This window comes from Pipistrellus kuhlii, unplaced genomic scaffold (genome assembly GCF_014108245.1).
Source record: "Pipistrellus kuhlii isolate mPipKuh1 unplaced genomic scaffold, mPipKuh1.p scaffold_m20_p_12, whole genome shotgun sequence".
Lineage (NCBI taxonomy): Eukaryota > Metazoa > Chordata > Mammalia > Chiroptera > Vespertilionidae > Pipistrellus > Pipistrellus kuhlii.
Window position 1 is genome coordinate 24,937,446 of NW_023425427.1, and position 16,895 is coordinate 24,954,340.

The window sequence follows — 16,895 nt, forward strand, 5'->3', positions numbered from 1 at the left end:
CGTGTCTTTTCTTCCATATTATTTTGCATTTCCCCAATTTCCCCAGCGGTCACCCATAATTCAATCTCCGTCCAGAAGGGTAAATTCGATTACTTGGCTGTTGAACATCCTGTGCCTTTTCAAAAACAAGAGGACAGAGTGAAAAAAATAATCAAAAACCAAAAATCCCCCAAACAACATCAATGGCATGAAAAGTTGGAAGCTATCAGGAAGAAGCTCTTGGAAACTTGGGCAGCTCCCCCCACTCCCACCCCCACCCCCCCTTTTTTTTTTTTTTTTTTTTGCTTTTGCTCAGGATTTCGATTTCAATGTCCAGCAACTTTGTGGACTGTCTCGCCTATGAGTCGCCCCCCACCCCCACGCCGTGACAATTTCTTCTCTTCCCTATAGCCGTCCCCCACGATCTAGTCCGTGCACCTTATTTTCTACTACTGAGCCGGGGTCCGAGGTGACGCCAGACACTTTCTAACCGAATGGCGTTTTAGAAACAAAACCGGGAGAGAGGACAGAAGAGGCTGCGGCCCCGCGAGCACCTCGGCCGCCAGCCCGCCCGCCCGGAGCCGCGACGGCGGGGCCCGGGCTCGCGGAGCCGCATCCCGAGGCCGCGCTCCGGGGCCGGGGGGCTGAGCGCCGGGCAGAGCCGCCATATTCCTGCCTTTCCACTCCCCGGGGCGGCAGGTTGGCGGCTCCGGCGGCTCCGGCAGCGCCTCGGCGGGACCCGGCCCCGCCCCGCCCCAGGGGCGACCGTGACCGCTGCGCCCGCCGGCCCCGCCGAGCGGAGGGCGCGGGCGCGGGAGGCGCCGGGGAGCCCGCGGGGCCGGCCCAGCCCCGGAGCGGTGCGCGCGGCGGCGGCGGCGGCGGCTGCGAGCCCCGGAGAGCCTTCCAGGAGGGGCCGGGCGGCACCGCCTCCCGCTCCCTCCGCCCTCCTCCCGCGCCCATTCTGCTTCTCCTCCTCCTCCTCCTCCTCTTCCTCCTCCTCCCCCTCCTCCCGCCGCCGCCGCCTCCCTCCCGGATCTGTGCTCCAGTTCAGAGAAAGAAGAAAATGTGTGTGTGTGGCGAGGGGGAGGGCGCGCTCTGAGCGCTCGCTCCGCGCCTGGCAGCCGCGGCCGGGGGAGCGCGCCGGCGGGGGCGGGGCGGGGCGGAGGCGGGAGCGGCGGCGGCGGCTGCGGTGGGCGCGGGCAGGGCCGAGGGCGCCCGGGAGCCGTGTCGGGCTGCGGGCAGCGGGGAGCCGTCGGCGGCCGCTCGCTGCGGAGACGCCCCGGTGGATGTGCTCGCGCCGCCCGGCGCAGGGCGTAGGGGAGCCTCGGCGGCGGCGAAGGCGCAGGCGAAGGCGCGGGGGGCGAGGCGGCCCGCCCGTAGCCGGGGAAGGAAGCCCGGGCGTCTGAGCGAGGCCGGGCGCGGCGGCCTTTCCTCGCGCGCCCCTTCTCTTCTCCTCCTCCCCCCAAACCCCGATCCAGCGCCCGTGACCGCCTCCGGTGCCTGCCTCGCTCCAGCCGTCGCTCCTGCCGCTCCCCCGGCCCCGGCCGCGGCCCCCGCGGCGCTTTCCGGAGCTCGTCCCGGACGGACGCGCGCCCGGCCGGGCGGCGGGGTCTCGGCGGCCGCCGCTGCCTCGGGGGAGCGCGGGCGGGAGGGTGTGTGTGTGCGCGCGTGTGAGCAGGGGGTGCCGGCGGGGCTGCAGCGGAGGCACTTGGAAGAATGACTCTGGAGTCCATCATGGCGTGCTGCCTGAGCGAGGAGGCCAAGGAAGCCCGGCGGATCAACGACGAGATCGAGCGGCAGCTCCGCAGGGACAAGCGGGACGCCCGCCGGGAGCTCAAGCTGCTGCTGCTCGGTGAGTCCTGCCCCGGGGCCGGCGGCCGCGAGCCCTCTCGCCGGTGGACGCCCCCCACTCGCCACCCCGGTGCTCCCGGGGCAGCTGCCCCAGTGGCCTCCGCCCCTGGGAGCTCGGGGCTGGTCATGACCCTCCCCCGGCGCGTCCCCGGGGCCCCTACCCGCACTGGTTCGGGCGCGCGCCCGGTGACACAGACAGACAGACAGACACACGCACACACACGCGCGCACGCAGAGGGGTCGGGCTGCCCTGCCTCGGGCCTGGGCTGGCTGGTGCCTTCGGGTGTCCCTGGGCGCCTGGCATTCGGGGTGCGCCTTCAGCGGCTGTGAATCAGCTCAATGGCAAATCGCTTGATGGGGCATCGGTGCGGGGCTGGCCAGGTGGGCGGAGGGGTTGAACTTGCAGTGTCGTGGCCGCGGTGCCCCGTGCGATGGAGGAGTGGGGAGCTGTTGTGTGTGTGTGTGTGTGTGTGTGTGTGTGGCCCCGGGGTGCCAGCGGAGCCAGTGCACGTTGGGGGATGGCGTGTGGCGGGGGTGGCCTGTGTGCATCCATTATGTGCGTCTGGGGTCCGGCCGGGGAGAAGGGTGGATGGTACACGGTGGACAGACTCGCGGCTGGATTCTCACAGGAGCGGCGATGAGGGCGCCCGGTGGCGGTTCCTCCAAAAGAAAGGAGGCTTATGTGCTGGAGGGCGGGGAGGCGAGCCCAAATATGTCACGCAAGTGCTATGCGCGAGCCACCTGACCGCCGAGAGGAGGGACCCCAGAAGAGTTTCTTGACCAGCGGATGGTGGCAGGCATGTTGCTCCTCTGCACCATTCTTTCCTGATTGAGGAGAGGGACAGGGGAGCGCGGTGCTGTGTGTGTGCTTGTTGACAGCGACTGGTATCTTTTGTTTCCTGAGACAACCCAGATGTAGGCCTGCAATCACAATAGTTACGACTGAAAACCAGTGTAGCCTCTTAATTGCGCTCCTGGAAACAAATAGAAACCTTTTGTTCAAAAACGGACAGCATTTTAGTATCTCGGGAACCTGGGCTAGAAGCAAAACGAGAAGTGCACAGCACACATTTCCCTTGAATCTCCTAAAGCACATACCATGCTTTCTTAACACTTAAGTTAGCAAGAAAATGTTGGTTCTCAATTTAGGAATTCTATTGATTATTATCTCAGAGAATGTTTAGAACCAACGATCAGGGTTTCCATTCAAGCCGGTGTGACATAACTGAGTTATTGTGGTTAGGAAGAGCAGCCAACTTTGCAGTTACAGGCCTGAAAAATGCCTGCATTTGTGTCCAGTGTGCTTGCATGTATAATAAACATGTTTCCCAGACATTTTTGGAAGAAAAGAATGGCATTGTCAGTTGGGATTTGAGAAACAGGCGTTTTCTTTCTTATCTTGAGCATTTCATCTCTTGGTTCAAGGACCCAGTTGTCTTTTGGACGGAACTGCTTATGTGCTGGATCACTTACAAGCAGAAACAAAATATAACGATCACAAATAGTTGCCAATGGTTACTTCGCATGCCATGCTGTACGTCTTCATTGTGAAACCAAGATTAGATAAATGTGCACATGCTTATAAAGAACAGAAAGCAGAGGGCTGGGTAAAAGAGTGGGCTTTGGGAAATGAAACCAGGGGTGGGGAAAATGCAATGGGGGAAAGGAAGATCTTTTAATTTTTAATTTTAATATTCATTTTGGGCTACGTCTGATGGCTGAAAGTGCTTTCTGAATTCGTGCAGTTGAGAAGAACATAGAGCAAGAAAGAGGTATAGAGTGTTTACATGCAGGATTGAGGGGAAAAAATGTATTTTAGAGACACTTAAGAACAGTGTTCTTTTTCTTCTTCCCTGTTCACAGCCTTTACTTGTTTCTGTTTAGCTTCGAAACAGTCGGTTGAGGTCTCTCAAGCCCTCCCTGTTGCCTGAAATGTGACAGCTCTGGGTTCCTAGCAGCTGAGTTAGAGCCGGGTGGGTTTGTCTGTCTGAGGGCCCAGGTTTCTATGTCTAGGGAGGTATTTTGGGGAAGTACACATATAGGGATGCTTCGTCACATACTGAGTATTTAGATAACATACTGTGCTTTAAAAAATGAACTTGGAGATAGAAAAAATCCACATAATTAAATCAGTTTTACTGCTAAAGAGGTGGTAGTGTCGAGAATACTCCCCCCTACCCCTTATTAGATACTTGAGTAGGGTTTAATATTGCCCCACCTCGGCCCCCAAATGTAGCCTACTAGAAGTGGTAGAAAACTATAACTTCCAGTTAGCACCTAAATTCTTTAGTAACATGTAAAAATTATACAGCTTTCTATTAGAAATAGGATGCTTAGACATCATGTAAGATTTGCTACAGTTTAATATTCTAGGCATGTTGTTTTGTAACAGAACTTCCGCAGCACCTATACTATTTATATAGTAAATATTATATACTAAATGTAGGTTTTCGCAAGCGTGTGTGTGTGTGTGTGTGTGTGTGTGTGTGTGTGTGAGAGAGAGAGAGAGAGAGAGAGAGAGAGAGAGTGATTTCAAGATTTTCTTCAGTCCAGGAGAGAAATGAACAAGGTTGATATTAACAAGTGATGATATTGGAGAGAGGTTTCTTTTGAGAACTCTGTACCTGCTGTTTTCACGAGTTTTGCTGTGCCTTCACTTTTTTAAATGATACCTATCCAAAGAGGTTACAGGATGTATCATTTCACAGTTGAAAGAGTCACCGAAACTTTCAACTAGTTTATTTAAATCGAGGAATCACCCTTATCTTGAAATAAAATTCCTTAAACAATTTTAATGGAAATGGATTTATTTGGCAGGAAACCCTTGCATTTGTTCACTTATTAAATTTTATATGTTAACAACATGGAGAAATTAGAAAGGGAAATAGTGATTATCTACCTAAATGAAAGGATAGCAGTAAAATTTGGGCTATTTTTGATTCATACCCAGTAATTATGACAATGTGTTCCAAATTCTGCAGTAGTTACATATTTTGATTTTTTTATTCTTTTAAAAAAAATGAACCCAGAAACCTACCACCATAAAATATTTAATTCTGAATTCTTTTCTTGTTTCCTTAAATGTAATAATTTATATTTGTATTTATTTTCTTTGACAACTTTGAAAACTTTTTTTTCTACACATGCGTGCAAATGGAATACTTTAACTCATTGAAATGTTTCTATACTTTCTTAGTGTAAAGTATATTTTATTTCCTTTAATTGATTAATAGTCATGAATATTGATAACTAAATATTTCTATTGGTGGTACATAGGACACACTACAAAATATCAACATGTTTAATTCTGGATAAAAGAAGTGGCTTTGATTGTCTGCTTCTAGACACAGATATTTATCCTGGATTTTTTTTTTAAATTTTATTCCTTGAAGATTACATGCTTTTGAAATCTTTACTCCTCAGATCTTAATTATTAAATATGAAGATGTACAAAACATTTTTATACATTGGGTTCCACCTTTTGAAATCAGGCGTAGTTTGGGCCAGTCTTAGATGGAAGAATATATGTGCTCAATATTCTAAATTACATGTGTAGTTTTCTTCCTATTCTGGACTGGAGGCTTAAAGGTAGGGACTGTGTCTGTATTGGTCTCTATTAAATCCCAGTTTCTAGGATAGTATCAAACTTACAGAATGCTCTTAATTAGTATTTGTTGAATAAGTAAAATTATGACCTTCATGATAGAAATTGGGACCGTAAAATAATGAATAAATTATATAGACATGGGGATATGCAATGTTTTCTATCTATGGCAGATAAATTCATGTTTTTTGTTTTTTGTTTTTAAATACATTTTATTGATTTTGTACAGAGAGGAAGGGAGAGAGATAGAGAGTTAGAAACATCAATGAGAGAGCGTCATCGATCAGCTGCCTCTTGCACACCCCCTTCTGGGGATATGCCCGCAACCAGGGTACATGCCCTTGACCGGAATCGAACCCGGGACCTTTCAGTTCCCAAGCCAACGCTCTATCCATTGAGCCAAACCGGTTTCGGCTGTTTGTTGTTTTTTTTTTAAACAAAATTGTATGTATCTTTTTGAGCCAATTGAATATAAATGCATTCCAGGCTAGGAAGTGTTAATTTACAATGTAACATCACATATCAAAGCAGTGTGTTACAGTACTGTGCTGGGGGCATTTGGGAACGATAGCCATGCTTTAAGCATGAAAGGAAGAAGAAAAAAGAAACCATTCCATGTCTTGATTATTTTTTATTGTGTAGAAGCTAGTTTAACCCTGTCAGCTTTTGGCCATACACTTTTCTCCATGACACACTCATCAGAATACAAGTGGTGACTGAACAGATTTTTAAGATTTACTTGTCGGTGACATGAGGAGAAACACATTGTTGAATGTAGAATTTTGGCAATTGCAGGTAGAAGAACATTTTAAATTTGAGAGGTGCACATTTGCACTGAAAACTGCACAGAGCAAGAAGGGACCCGGAAGGATGGGAAGGCGCTGGGTGGAAAATTTAGATTGTATGGAGAGCTCATTCACACAGGTCTGGGTGCAAACACTCCCTCCCACCCCTCTGTAGGGTTTGCTGGAGGGAGAAGAATGGGGATGTTGATTGCCTGAATTAACCTAGAGGTTAGTGGTTGTCTAGGATGGCCACTCAGAACCACAGAATGAAAGTGCCCTTCTAAGCAGCTCTCATGACAGCATCTCTCTGTAAACACCAAAATATGGTGTTTATGAGGCTGCTTTCACACCACACCGGTTTTATTTTTGCTACTCTTTGAGCTTTTAAGGGTTGAGTAGGTTTCTAAATGTCAGGATTTATTTGGACTCATTTCCTCTTCCATTTTTTTTTTAAGAAGTGCTTATAGTTTATATCTGAAAAGTGAAGTGGGAGCATCCCTCATACAAATCAAAACTGTAGCTGACTTTTAACAGAGCCTTTCAAAGTAAGATTTTTGCACTGAATTCCTTGTCTAGAGCTGCCATAGTAGCTGCCAATCCTTTCCTTGTTATTTCCTCATATGGGAACCTTGGCACAAATGAAAACGCTACCGAACGGTGAAATCATCCCATGTATACCTCTTCAAATATCTTTACATACATTTGGAAAGGAGAACCGGAAGAACAATTTAGTGGCCATTTTGTTTATTACTACAAATACATTTGCTAGTCTCTTTTTCATTAAAAAACAACAACAAAACACCACCCAACCCAGTCGCACTTTACAAGAAGTGGCTTATGCTTGTGCTTGACAGATGCCTATTACATGTAGTTACTGTTTTTATGACAGATGAGTTTGTAAGGACCTGAGACCGTTTTTTTTTGCAGTTGTGAGGCTGCCTGCTAGGCTCAACTTAGCAGAAAAAAGGAAGCAGATTTTTTCTTCAGGATCCAGGCAAACTTACACTTGAAAGGAAATGAAGATGGTCGCCCAAGGGTGATTTTATTCCAGCATTTACATTCATTTTTCTTTAAAGGGAGATTATCCGTTCTTTTGGTGTTAATGGAAGTGTTGACTGGATGTTGTAGAGGGGAAACAGGGAGCCCAAAGGGTACATCTTGGAAGAGAGAAGCCATTTTAAGAAGGTTAGGATTGCTTTCTCCCCAAGATGGGCCGGGGATCTGTTTCCTCCAGACCCTTCTGTCTTGGGTTGAGGGGAATACAAGTGCTTGTAGCAACATATTTAACGTCTAGCTTCCTAGTTGGACAGGAGGGCAGTGACATTTTTTCAAAAGGAAACTTTTATCATGGCTTGTCGAGGCAATGTTAAGATCTTTGCAGAATTAATCCCAGGGAAGTGTGACATAGCAATAGAAGGTAAGATGTGTGATTGTTGGTAATTAAGCCTGTGGCAGTCACTGACTACAGTAAACAGTGAATGTCTTGTCTTGTTCCACCCTGTGGAGTAACATTAAAGAAAGCGCTATTATCAGGCCCAAACACTATTTTGTGTGAACAGCTGTTACTAATAAAATTATAGGAAATTGTTCAACAATCCCCTTTGATTTGTTGCGTTACTGATATGTACAGAACTGTCTGATTTCTCAGCTAACATGCAGTAAAAAGGATCTAAACATGCTGTCGAAAATGAGATCATAAATCCTAGGTGGTCATGAATCTGGACTTGACAAACGAAAGCAAACATCCATAATTGTGATGCCTGGAACCACGAACTGAATTTGCCAAATAGCTCTGGGGTTGACCCTTATGCCTAGCCATAGTTTTGGAAACCAGTGCAGAATATTTTGTTAAAAGCCTTCATGGCTCAATTTTAAGAACACAATGAGTACTATTACTTAAAAGTAAAGTTATGAAGAGATTTCATATATTCAACAAACACTTGCCAGTTATTAGAACATAAACATTTCCTCTATTTTTTTTTTTTTTTTTTTTAAACCAGGCATACCATAAGAAAGCTGCATCTAGAATGCTGGTCAAATGAACAAATATTAAGTACCTATTCGGTGCAAGATCATGAGACACTCCTTTCTTATTTGCCAACAGGAAAGGCTACAAGCACTTTTCACATTTCTTGTTGTTTCACAGTTGACGCCCTCAGACTGACATGTCCTTCTGAGTATTATTATCCTTCCTGGCTCTGGCCTTTCTATTGGCTCTTGATACAAAGAAAAAGACAAAATAATCTGAAGGCCATTGTAGAAGCTTTCCGGGGATTACACAACTGGGGAAGCAGATGATTTGAGAATTTGAACTCCTGAGTTATACATGTGTGATTTCCTCAGAGTGGGTCACTGTTCCCCCCCTTTTACTGTGAGGAACTATTAATGACCACTTACCCTAGATTGGTAGCTCTCTGGAGGCAAAGACAGTGGCTGTTTTTTCTTTGTGCCTCAATGTAGCACAGCGCCTGGCTGGGTTTACAAATATTCTGTTGTCGTAATTGGGGTCCTCTGGGACCAGAGGGTGGGGGCAGGTGGGCAGCTGGATTCCCAGTTGGAAGAAGGGAATTTAAACTTCTTGCTTTCTTCCAATGGGTACCATCCATATGCCCCCTTTTGCCCCTCACCCCCTTGCTGTTTTGTGGGCCACCTGGGGCACGGTAAAAGGAATTCTGTTTTAAAGATGAAACAGAAATCCTCTTTGTCTCCTGCCTGCTTCTCATTCATTCTTCTTCGAGGAGAATGATTCATTTGAACATTCTGACATTGTTTCAGGTTGAAAAGCCAATAGCGTTTATCAGGCAGTTTGAATAGAAATAGGTTACACACACAAGTCCTTTGAAATTTGAAAATTCCTCGCACCTTTATTACAAGATTAATCTTGGATTGTGAGCAATGTATTGCTTTAGAAACAAAATAGTTGTTTCAAGGGAGTGTATAATGGGTTGTGGTGTGGTTAGGGACTACGGTGTTATTAGTGCCATTGTGTTCCTGACACCTCACAGATGGGAGCAATAATTGACCCACAGATGAAAGAAAAAGAGCCGGAGTGAGACTTTTTTGGCTCTGTTGCAGGAAGCGTATAGTGATGTTTAGGAAGATATTCATGCCTATTTCTAAGAGATAGCCTCATGTTTTTCCTTTTGGAGATCCAAAATCATGAAAATACTTGCCTCTTCCAGAATTTCAGATTTTTTTTTTTAATTGCCATCACTTGCTAAAAAAAAATTACATATATATATATATATATATATTGCTTTCTTATGTTTTAAACACTTTTTTTCATCTCTTTTACTTTTCTTGCTTCTTTTTTATGTTTTCTTTTGCTGAAGTGGCAGCAGGGTGGTAGATGGTGACACGCATTTCCTGGTAACTGGGTGTTTCTGAGAGACATGGCTCGGTGCCTTGCCCACCCGTTACTCAGTCTTCTGTCTGCTGCAGCACCCCTCCTGTGTGGACACTACCCACCCATTTACTCTTTCATCATAGCTTCCTCAAGCCAATGCTAGGAGGGGCTCCTTGGATCTTGCGGTGTGCACATTTCTTTAAGATTTAGGGAACTTTTCAGCTGGTGCTACTTTCAAACATGTGGCTAGCTGGTGAGAGGGCAATTGGGGGCTTGAACATATTGACAGAAAGACACTTGTGCTCTTGGGAGATGATTAACTTTCTTCGGCAACACTTGGGTCTGCAAAACAAAGAATGCTGCCATTAAATCAAAATGTAATTCTCTTTCCTTTTCTGTGGGAGGGGTAGGACTGGGACTGGAGCTTGTTCATGACTGCCGGCAGGGAGTTAGTGAGCCCTCCTAGGTAATCTATCCTGGGCCGCTGGGTTTCAAAATAGGATGAAGCGCATTTGCTAGATGGGGAGAAAGTGCTGAGGCCTCTGTTGAGCAATCGTGCAGGTTCCTCATTTAGTGACTTGAAAGTCCTCATCTCAGTGGCTTGAGAGCCTTAAAACATGTAATTGTGTTTTCATGCAGATAGGGAGGAAGATATCATCCGGGATCTTTGCTTTTGTTGTACCCCATCAATCTGAGTTGTTGTTTTTTTTTTAAGGCAAAGATACAATGATTTCTTCTTTCTCTTCCTCCTCCTACTCCTTCGCTTTTTTCTTCTTCTTCTGTTTAATCCTCACCTGAGAATATTTTTTCATTGATTTCAGCGAGAATGGAAGGGGGAGAAGGAAAGGGAGAGAGAGAAACATCAATGTGAGAGACACACTGATTGGTTTTGTCTAACCACACGCACCTCAACCTGGCCCAGGATGGAACCTGCAACCCAGGTCTGGGCTCTAGCCTGGGAAGTGCCCTTGACCAGGAATGGAGCCCCACCTTTCAGTGGGTGGGCAGGTGCTCTATCCATTGAGCAACATGGCCAGGGCCCAGTACTATTGTCTTGGCACATGAATTGATATTTTAGGGCCTAGCCTTTTCAGAGCTCCTGCATTATATCATCCTTTTCTTTCTTTCTTTCTTTCTTTTTTTTTTTTTTTGGCAGATGGCAAATACAGTTTTCCTCTTGTCCTAAAGAGCTGACCCATTTCCTGTGACTTGTTCTAATAATACAGGATGACTTTAATTCTTGTTTCTGGTTTGCCCTTCAGAGAATGCCAGGGTAGTTGTTAAGCATTTAACTCTCTTGTTGCTATGTTGTGATACATATTTTTGAAAATTGGTAAATCCTGCAAGAACAGTGGCACACTGGCTTTGTGAAAGTTTATTTGGCTAAATAATTAAACCCTCCCATGGTCCTGCAGAGTGGCTTAGGCATGTTTTTGCTAAAACCTGTAACTGAAAGGCGGTCAAGTACTCCTGCTCTACCTCTTTCTATCGTTTGTTCCTTTACTGTTTCTATGGAAACTTGTAGGATGAAGAGATTGGATCAAATCCAAGGGCCATTTGAATTTTGGAACATACCCTGCTTCCCCTCTGTAGCTTTGGTCATGATGGTCCAATCTCTGCTCAAACTCACTCCTCGAGGGGCCCCAGCCCCACCCCTCTCCAGAAGTGATGGGATGTCTAAGGAGGCATTGCCAGGGCCGATGGGCTCCTCCTGGCCTCCCTCCCTCTCTTCCTTTTCCCTTTGGGAATAAATGGTGTTTGGCAGGCAGCTCCAGCCCTCTGGGGAAGAGCTGTGAGGAGGAGGGATGGCTCGCCCCTCCTGCTGCCTGGAGTGCTGCTGATAGTTTCACTGCCATCCCAGGGAGCTGTATCAAACGCCCGCTGTCCTATCAGCATGGGTCTCTCGCTTCCTGCAGGAAGGGCAACATCCTGGGGGGCGCAAGGGTGGAGCCGAGAGGCTCAATGTTCACTTCTAGCTCTGGCCTGGGAGTTTTCTTAGGCACCCCTAGGCAGCTCCCTGTGACTTTTTATTTATTATTTTGTTTTAATTTTATTTTGCTTCATTGGATTTTTTTGTAAGCAATGTTTTACATTTGCTTACAAAGAATCTCCGCTGCCAGGGCTGTTGCTGCCAGTTTCGGTGAGAGCAGGTTGGCCCTTTGGGCCTGGGCACTGTGAGTGCCTCATACCCTTCCTTGGAGCACATTTGGGGGACTGCTTTGTGTTTGGAACCTTTAGCTCTTTTTTCCAGGGCCTTCCGGAAAAGATACAGAATTTACCCTTGGATGGACCATTTGTGTCCATTTCTTCATTTAGTATTGTGTATTTTTTTCTTGGGGTTTTCATTGAAACCAGAAAAACAATGTTGACACATTCATAATATGAACCAAAGAATTTCATACTTTTTTGTTTATTTGTAAATATCTATCTATCTATCTATCTATCTATCTGTCATCTATTGCCATGACCTCTGAATTGCCCTCAGTTGTCATGGTCATGATCAGAGAAGCTTTAAGAAAGCAACTCCCTGCCCTAGACCAATAGAATAGAGCATTGGGCTGCGGACTAAAGGGTCCTGCTTTGATTCCGGTCAAAGGCACATGACTGGGTTGTGGGCTCAATCCCCAGTAAGGGGCATGCAGGAGGCAGCCAGTCAGTGATTCTCTCTCATGTCATTGATGCTTCTCTCTCTCTTTGCCTCTCCCTTCCTCTGTAAAATCAATAAAACAATATTTCAAAAAGAAAGCAACTTCCTGTCTCTTTTATAAAATATTTTTTATTTTAATTTTTAATGTGTGTGTGTGTGTGTGTGTGTGTGTGTGTGTGTTTAAGTGATTTTTGGAGAGAGAGGAAGGGAGGGAGAGAGAGAAACGTTGATGAGAAAGAACCATCCTGGATCGGCTGCTTCCTGCACATCACCTACTGGGTATTGAGCCGACACTCGTGGGCATGTGCCCTGACTGGGAATCGAACCAGCGACCTCTTTGTTCATGGGTTGACGCTCAACGACTGAGTCACACTGGCCGGGCTCTTTTTAAAAACAAAAAATTTAAAACATTTACTGACTTTAGAGATAGATAGATTGATTTGCTGTTCCACTTGTTCATGCATTCACTGGTTGATTCCCATATGTGCCCTGATTCCCATATTGTACCCACAACCTTGGCGAATCCAGACAGCGCTCTAACGAACTGAGCTCCCTAACTAGGGTTTTTGTGTCTCTTGTCTGTATTCCGGAGAAAGGACTCTATGACCAAAGAAGGAACAGCGAGGCCTCCCCCTGCTCTTTCTGAAAGAGCTGCAGTGTTGTAAGTCCCAGTTCTAGGGGAGGAGCCAGGCAGGTGTTTGGCATCCTTTGACCCCTACTCTGCTCTTGGCACTTGGCCTTCTCAGTATCTTATCAGCTTCAGGCTCATTTTCCTTGATTTCGGATTTGGAGTTGGACAGGTGCAGGGGAAAAAGAACAGTCACAGGCGAAGGAACGTCTGGGATCTAGTGGGCCTTGGCAGGGCCGAGGGTGTTGTTCTAGGTCTGGACGTTGGTGCAGCTAGAGGAGAGGTGCCCTGCAGGTCGGCCTGGCGTCTTTGATCAGGAAGAGCCAGGCAGTGCAGCTTCCTCTTGTGAGCTCCACTGCCCGGCTGCGTTTCTTTATCATTGTCACATCTACCCTGCCCTTCCTCTGCTTCCTCTCCCGCAGCTTGCAGGAGGAGTTTTGTTGCGTGCTCTCTCCGGTCCTTTTGTTCCTCGAGGTGGTTAGACAGACTAAGCCCAGATATCACGTCAAGCAGTGTCCTGAAAACCCCCTCACAGAATAAAAAGAAAATTTACAACACGGTTCCATTGGCCACTCAAACCGCGCCCCCCCCCCCCCCCCCGCCTTTTCTTTAAGGTGGTAGAAATGCATCTATTACTGGATTGAGAACTCTGCTAATCTGGTGATAAGTTATTAGAATGTCTCTGGAGAGATTCTTGTCTAGGAAGTCTGCTTCCACCTGGCTGGCTTCCTCCCACAATAGAGTGCCTTTCAGTTGCCCAAGGCAATGAGTAGATAAGTAGTATCATGAGATATTCTTGCCAAGTGGAGTCATACCCAGGTGGAGTATGTAATACAGGCATACGTTGGAGACATTGTGGGTTTGGTTTCAGGTCAGCTCAATAAGGGAGTTTTGCTGGTGGAGGGTCTTGTCTTCAATTTATAAAAATAAAAATAAATAAAAATATAAAGCAACATGTATGAAGCACAATAAAGCAAAGTGCAATAAAACAAGGTTTAGAAGTAGTTTGTAATTTTTAGCTGAGAAAGACCCTTCTATTGGTTGTGTTCTCTTAGGGAGCTGTATGCTTTCTGGGCTATACATCCAAACCCAGGGATTGGACTCTTCTCAGATTAGTCAAGGTCCCTAAAGCCTACATCCAATTATGAACAACATTCAAAATGGGCTACATTTGTTTATGTTAGAATTGACATAAGAAAATTGCTTGTCTCATAGTGTAGGCAAATATATTTTTAATAACTTGAATAATTCTGAGTAACTTGAGAGTGCTGAAATAAAAGATACTTGAAATTAATCTCTGATTTTATTCCCAAACACTTCCTAATGGGTCAAGAACTAATGAGTTACCATAATGCTAGCTCCTCTGGGTGCTAAGCTTGGATCAGACTAGGTTTCTGCAGATGCAAGGGCCTTGATGTGTTCAAGGCCTAAGGAAGAGGATGTCATCTGAACATTCATTCTCGTTTCTCCTATTGTTTGTTGGCTCACCAACTAAGATGTTATCCAGAGCCATTAGAAGTAACTCAAAAGTGTCGGGCACATAACATCTCTTGTAATGGCGGTTTCCATCAGTTTCCCTTCTCCTGAAAGAAGATACCTAACTGTATATTGCTTGATCAGTTTTGGATAAATTATTGGTATTTCCTTATCCACACAATTCTTGGCAACGAGTTGCATTTTAATGGAGGAAATCATAGGAGATATTCTTTCTTTCTCTTTAAAATATATTTTATCGATTTTTTACATAAAGGAAGGGAGAGAGATAGAAAGTTAGAAACATCTATCAGCTGCCTCCTGCACACCTCCTACTGGGGATGTGCCTGCAACTGAGGTACATGCCCTTAACTGGAATCAAACCTGGGACCCTTCAGTCCGCAGGCCGACGCTCTATCCACTGAACCAAACCGGTTAAAAGATATACTTTCTTTATATATATTATCTTTTATATATTATGTATATTGTATGTTATTCTCTTTTTTGGAATGAAATAAGAGCATTTGCAATATATAGCTTGTGTTATGCTTGCTTTCTAAAATAGTAAAAAAGTTAAATAATAAAAAAAACTGTTGTATTTAATAGACAAAGTTTGAGAAAAGAAGTGTTCATATTCTTCCACTTAGGACTTTTCTTACATTCTCAAGAAAGATACCGTTTTCCTGTTGGCCTTTGAAAGATTGACAGCCCATTCTGTTGAGCACAATTTTTTTTGTTGGTGTTTTCTCAGTGATTGTGAAATTTTTATTACATATAATGCAATAGTTTTTTTTTTTATATACAAAATTTGAAGAAAAGGATTTAAAACTTATTCATAAACTTATCCAAAATATGCCAATCTAATATAAAGAACATTTTTTAATATGTTCCTTTTTAGTCTGTTTTTATGTTTCTTGTACAGGTCTAATAATTCTGTACAGTTTAACATTACATAATAAGTATTTTCTGTGTGGCTTGATAAAGTTAATGTCATGTTAATATTTGGAATTGTTATGGAATGTTCTACTAGAGCATATATGTTGAATTGCTTGCTTATTCTCTTTTTTTGAGGGGACATTTAAGTTTGTCCCAATGTTCTTGCTTTCAAAATAATGCTGTAATGAAGTTCTTGGTGGAGAAACCATTTTTTAAACACACACACACACACACACACACAGAGATTAATACACAGGTTATTTCTAGGTCAGAGAATATGAAAAATTTCATGATTCTTGATTACACTCACCTAAAAACCTTTTCCAAAAATGATTGTATATAATTTGAAGCATCATGAGCAATAGTGTCAGAATATCAATAAGTGAGGCAAAAATGGTTCATAATTATACAGTTGCATTTATTTGATCACTAGTGAGAATAATCATTCTCCCATATATTTGTTTCTAGTTGAATTTCTTGTTTTGTAAGTTGTCTCTTCATTTCCTTTGCCTGTTTGAGTCTGAAAACACAAACAAAATTAGCCTTTTAAAAAAATATATTTATGGCAAATAACTTAAACCCAGTCTGTTATTTTTCTTTTTCTTTGTTTGGTATTATTTAGTAAAGAAGTTTTTAATTACTTTGAAGTTAAATCACTTGTTGGTCTTTTGATATTCTGTCTTAAAATAAAAATATAAATCTGTTTTATACACTCCCTGAAAGCCAGATTTACTGCTATTGTTACGGGGAAAACTAGTTTGCATGTAGTGTTCACACATCACTGTTGAATGATGCTTTTTCTTTGGAAATGAAAATGAAATACACATATAGGGTCACACTGTGACATTAACATAACATATGCTGTGCTGTATGTGACCGGCTTTTTTGGTCCAGTAATATGTAATGAATATCTTTCTATGTTAATATCCATCTTTTACATAATATATTTTGGCTTTCCAGTGTTCAGTGTATTTTTTGTTATCCCATTGTATATTGACTCCTACAGTGTGTGCTGTAGCTAGCTTGCATCTGCTCGTGAAAGCCGATTGTACATAGCCAAAGTTGTCATATAATCTTATTGATTCATTTCTTCTCAACTCTGCATTCAGTGACTTCATTTTGATAGTTTGAAATCAGCCATGATGGGAGTGTTTACACCACCGAAATTGGCAGATGCTACAAATCAGGGCTTCCCCTTCTCCTTCCCGCAGGACTTCCTCACCAGATGACATTTCTTTTCTTTGATTTTTAGAAGAGTGGAAGGGAGGGGAAGAGACACACAGAGAGAAACATTGATGTGAGAGAGACACGTGGATTGGTTGCCTCCCACATGTGCTCCAACCTGCAGCAGAGATCCAGCCTGCAACTGAGGCTTGTGCCCTTGACCAGAATTGAACCTGCCACCCTTCAGTCCTCGAACCCCCGTCCTTCAGTTCTTGGGCCAACGCTCTAATCACTGAGCAATTGGCTAGGGCAGTACACCACCATTTATTCCTGATCCCTGTTGATGGATATTTAATTTGATTTCATAAACAAAAATCAGGGCAAAATTGCCCCATCAGATAAGGTCCTCAGAGTTAGGTCATCAGCCAAGTGATAGGCTTATTTAAAATTTTAATGCACATCACTACTTTGCCTTTCAGAAA

The 16,895-nt window shown here is 44.5% G+C and overlaps 1 protein-coding gene across 1 annotated transcript in view; it reads left to right on the plus strand.

Annotated features, from left to right (window-relative positions):
* Positions 1 to 1,680: 1,680 nt before the first annotated feature.
* The window catches only part of GNAQ (G protein subunit alpha q), a 255,115-nt gene continuing 239,900 nt past the window's right edge, over positions 1,681 to 16,895 (plus strand). The window contains exon 1 of the mRNA XM_036433729.2: positions 1,681 to 1,831. Coding sequence (XP_036289622.1) covers positions 1,696 to 1,831 — 136 coding nt within the window. The 5' untranslated portion in view covers positions 1,681 to 1,695. The remainder of the gene's footprint in view (positions 1,832 to 16,895) is intronic.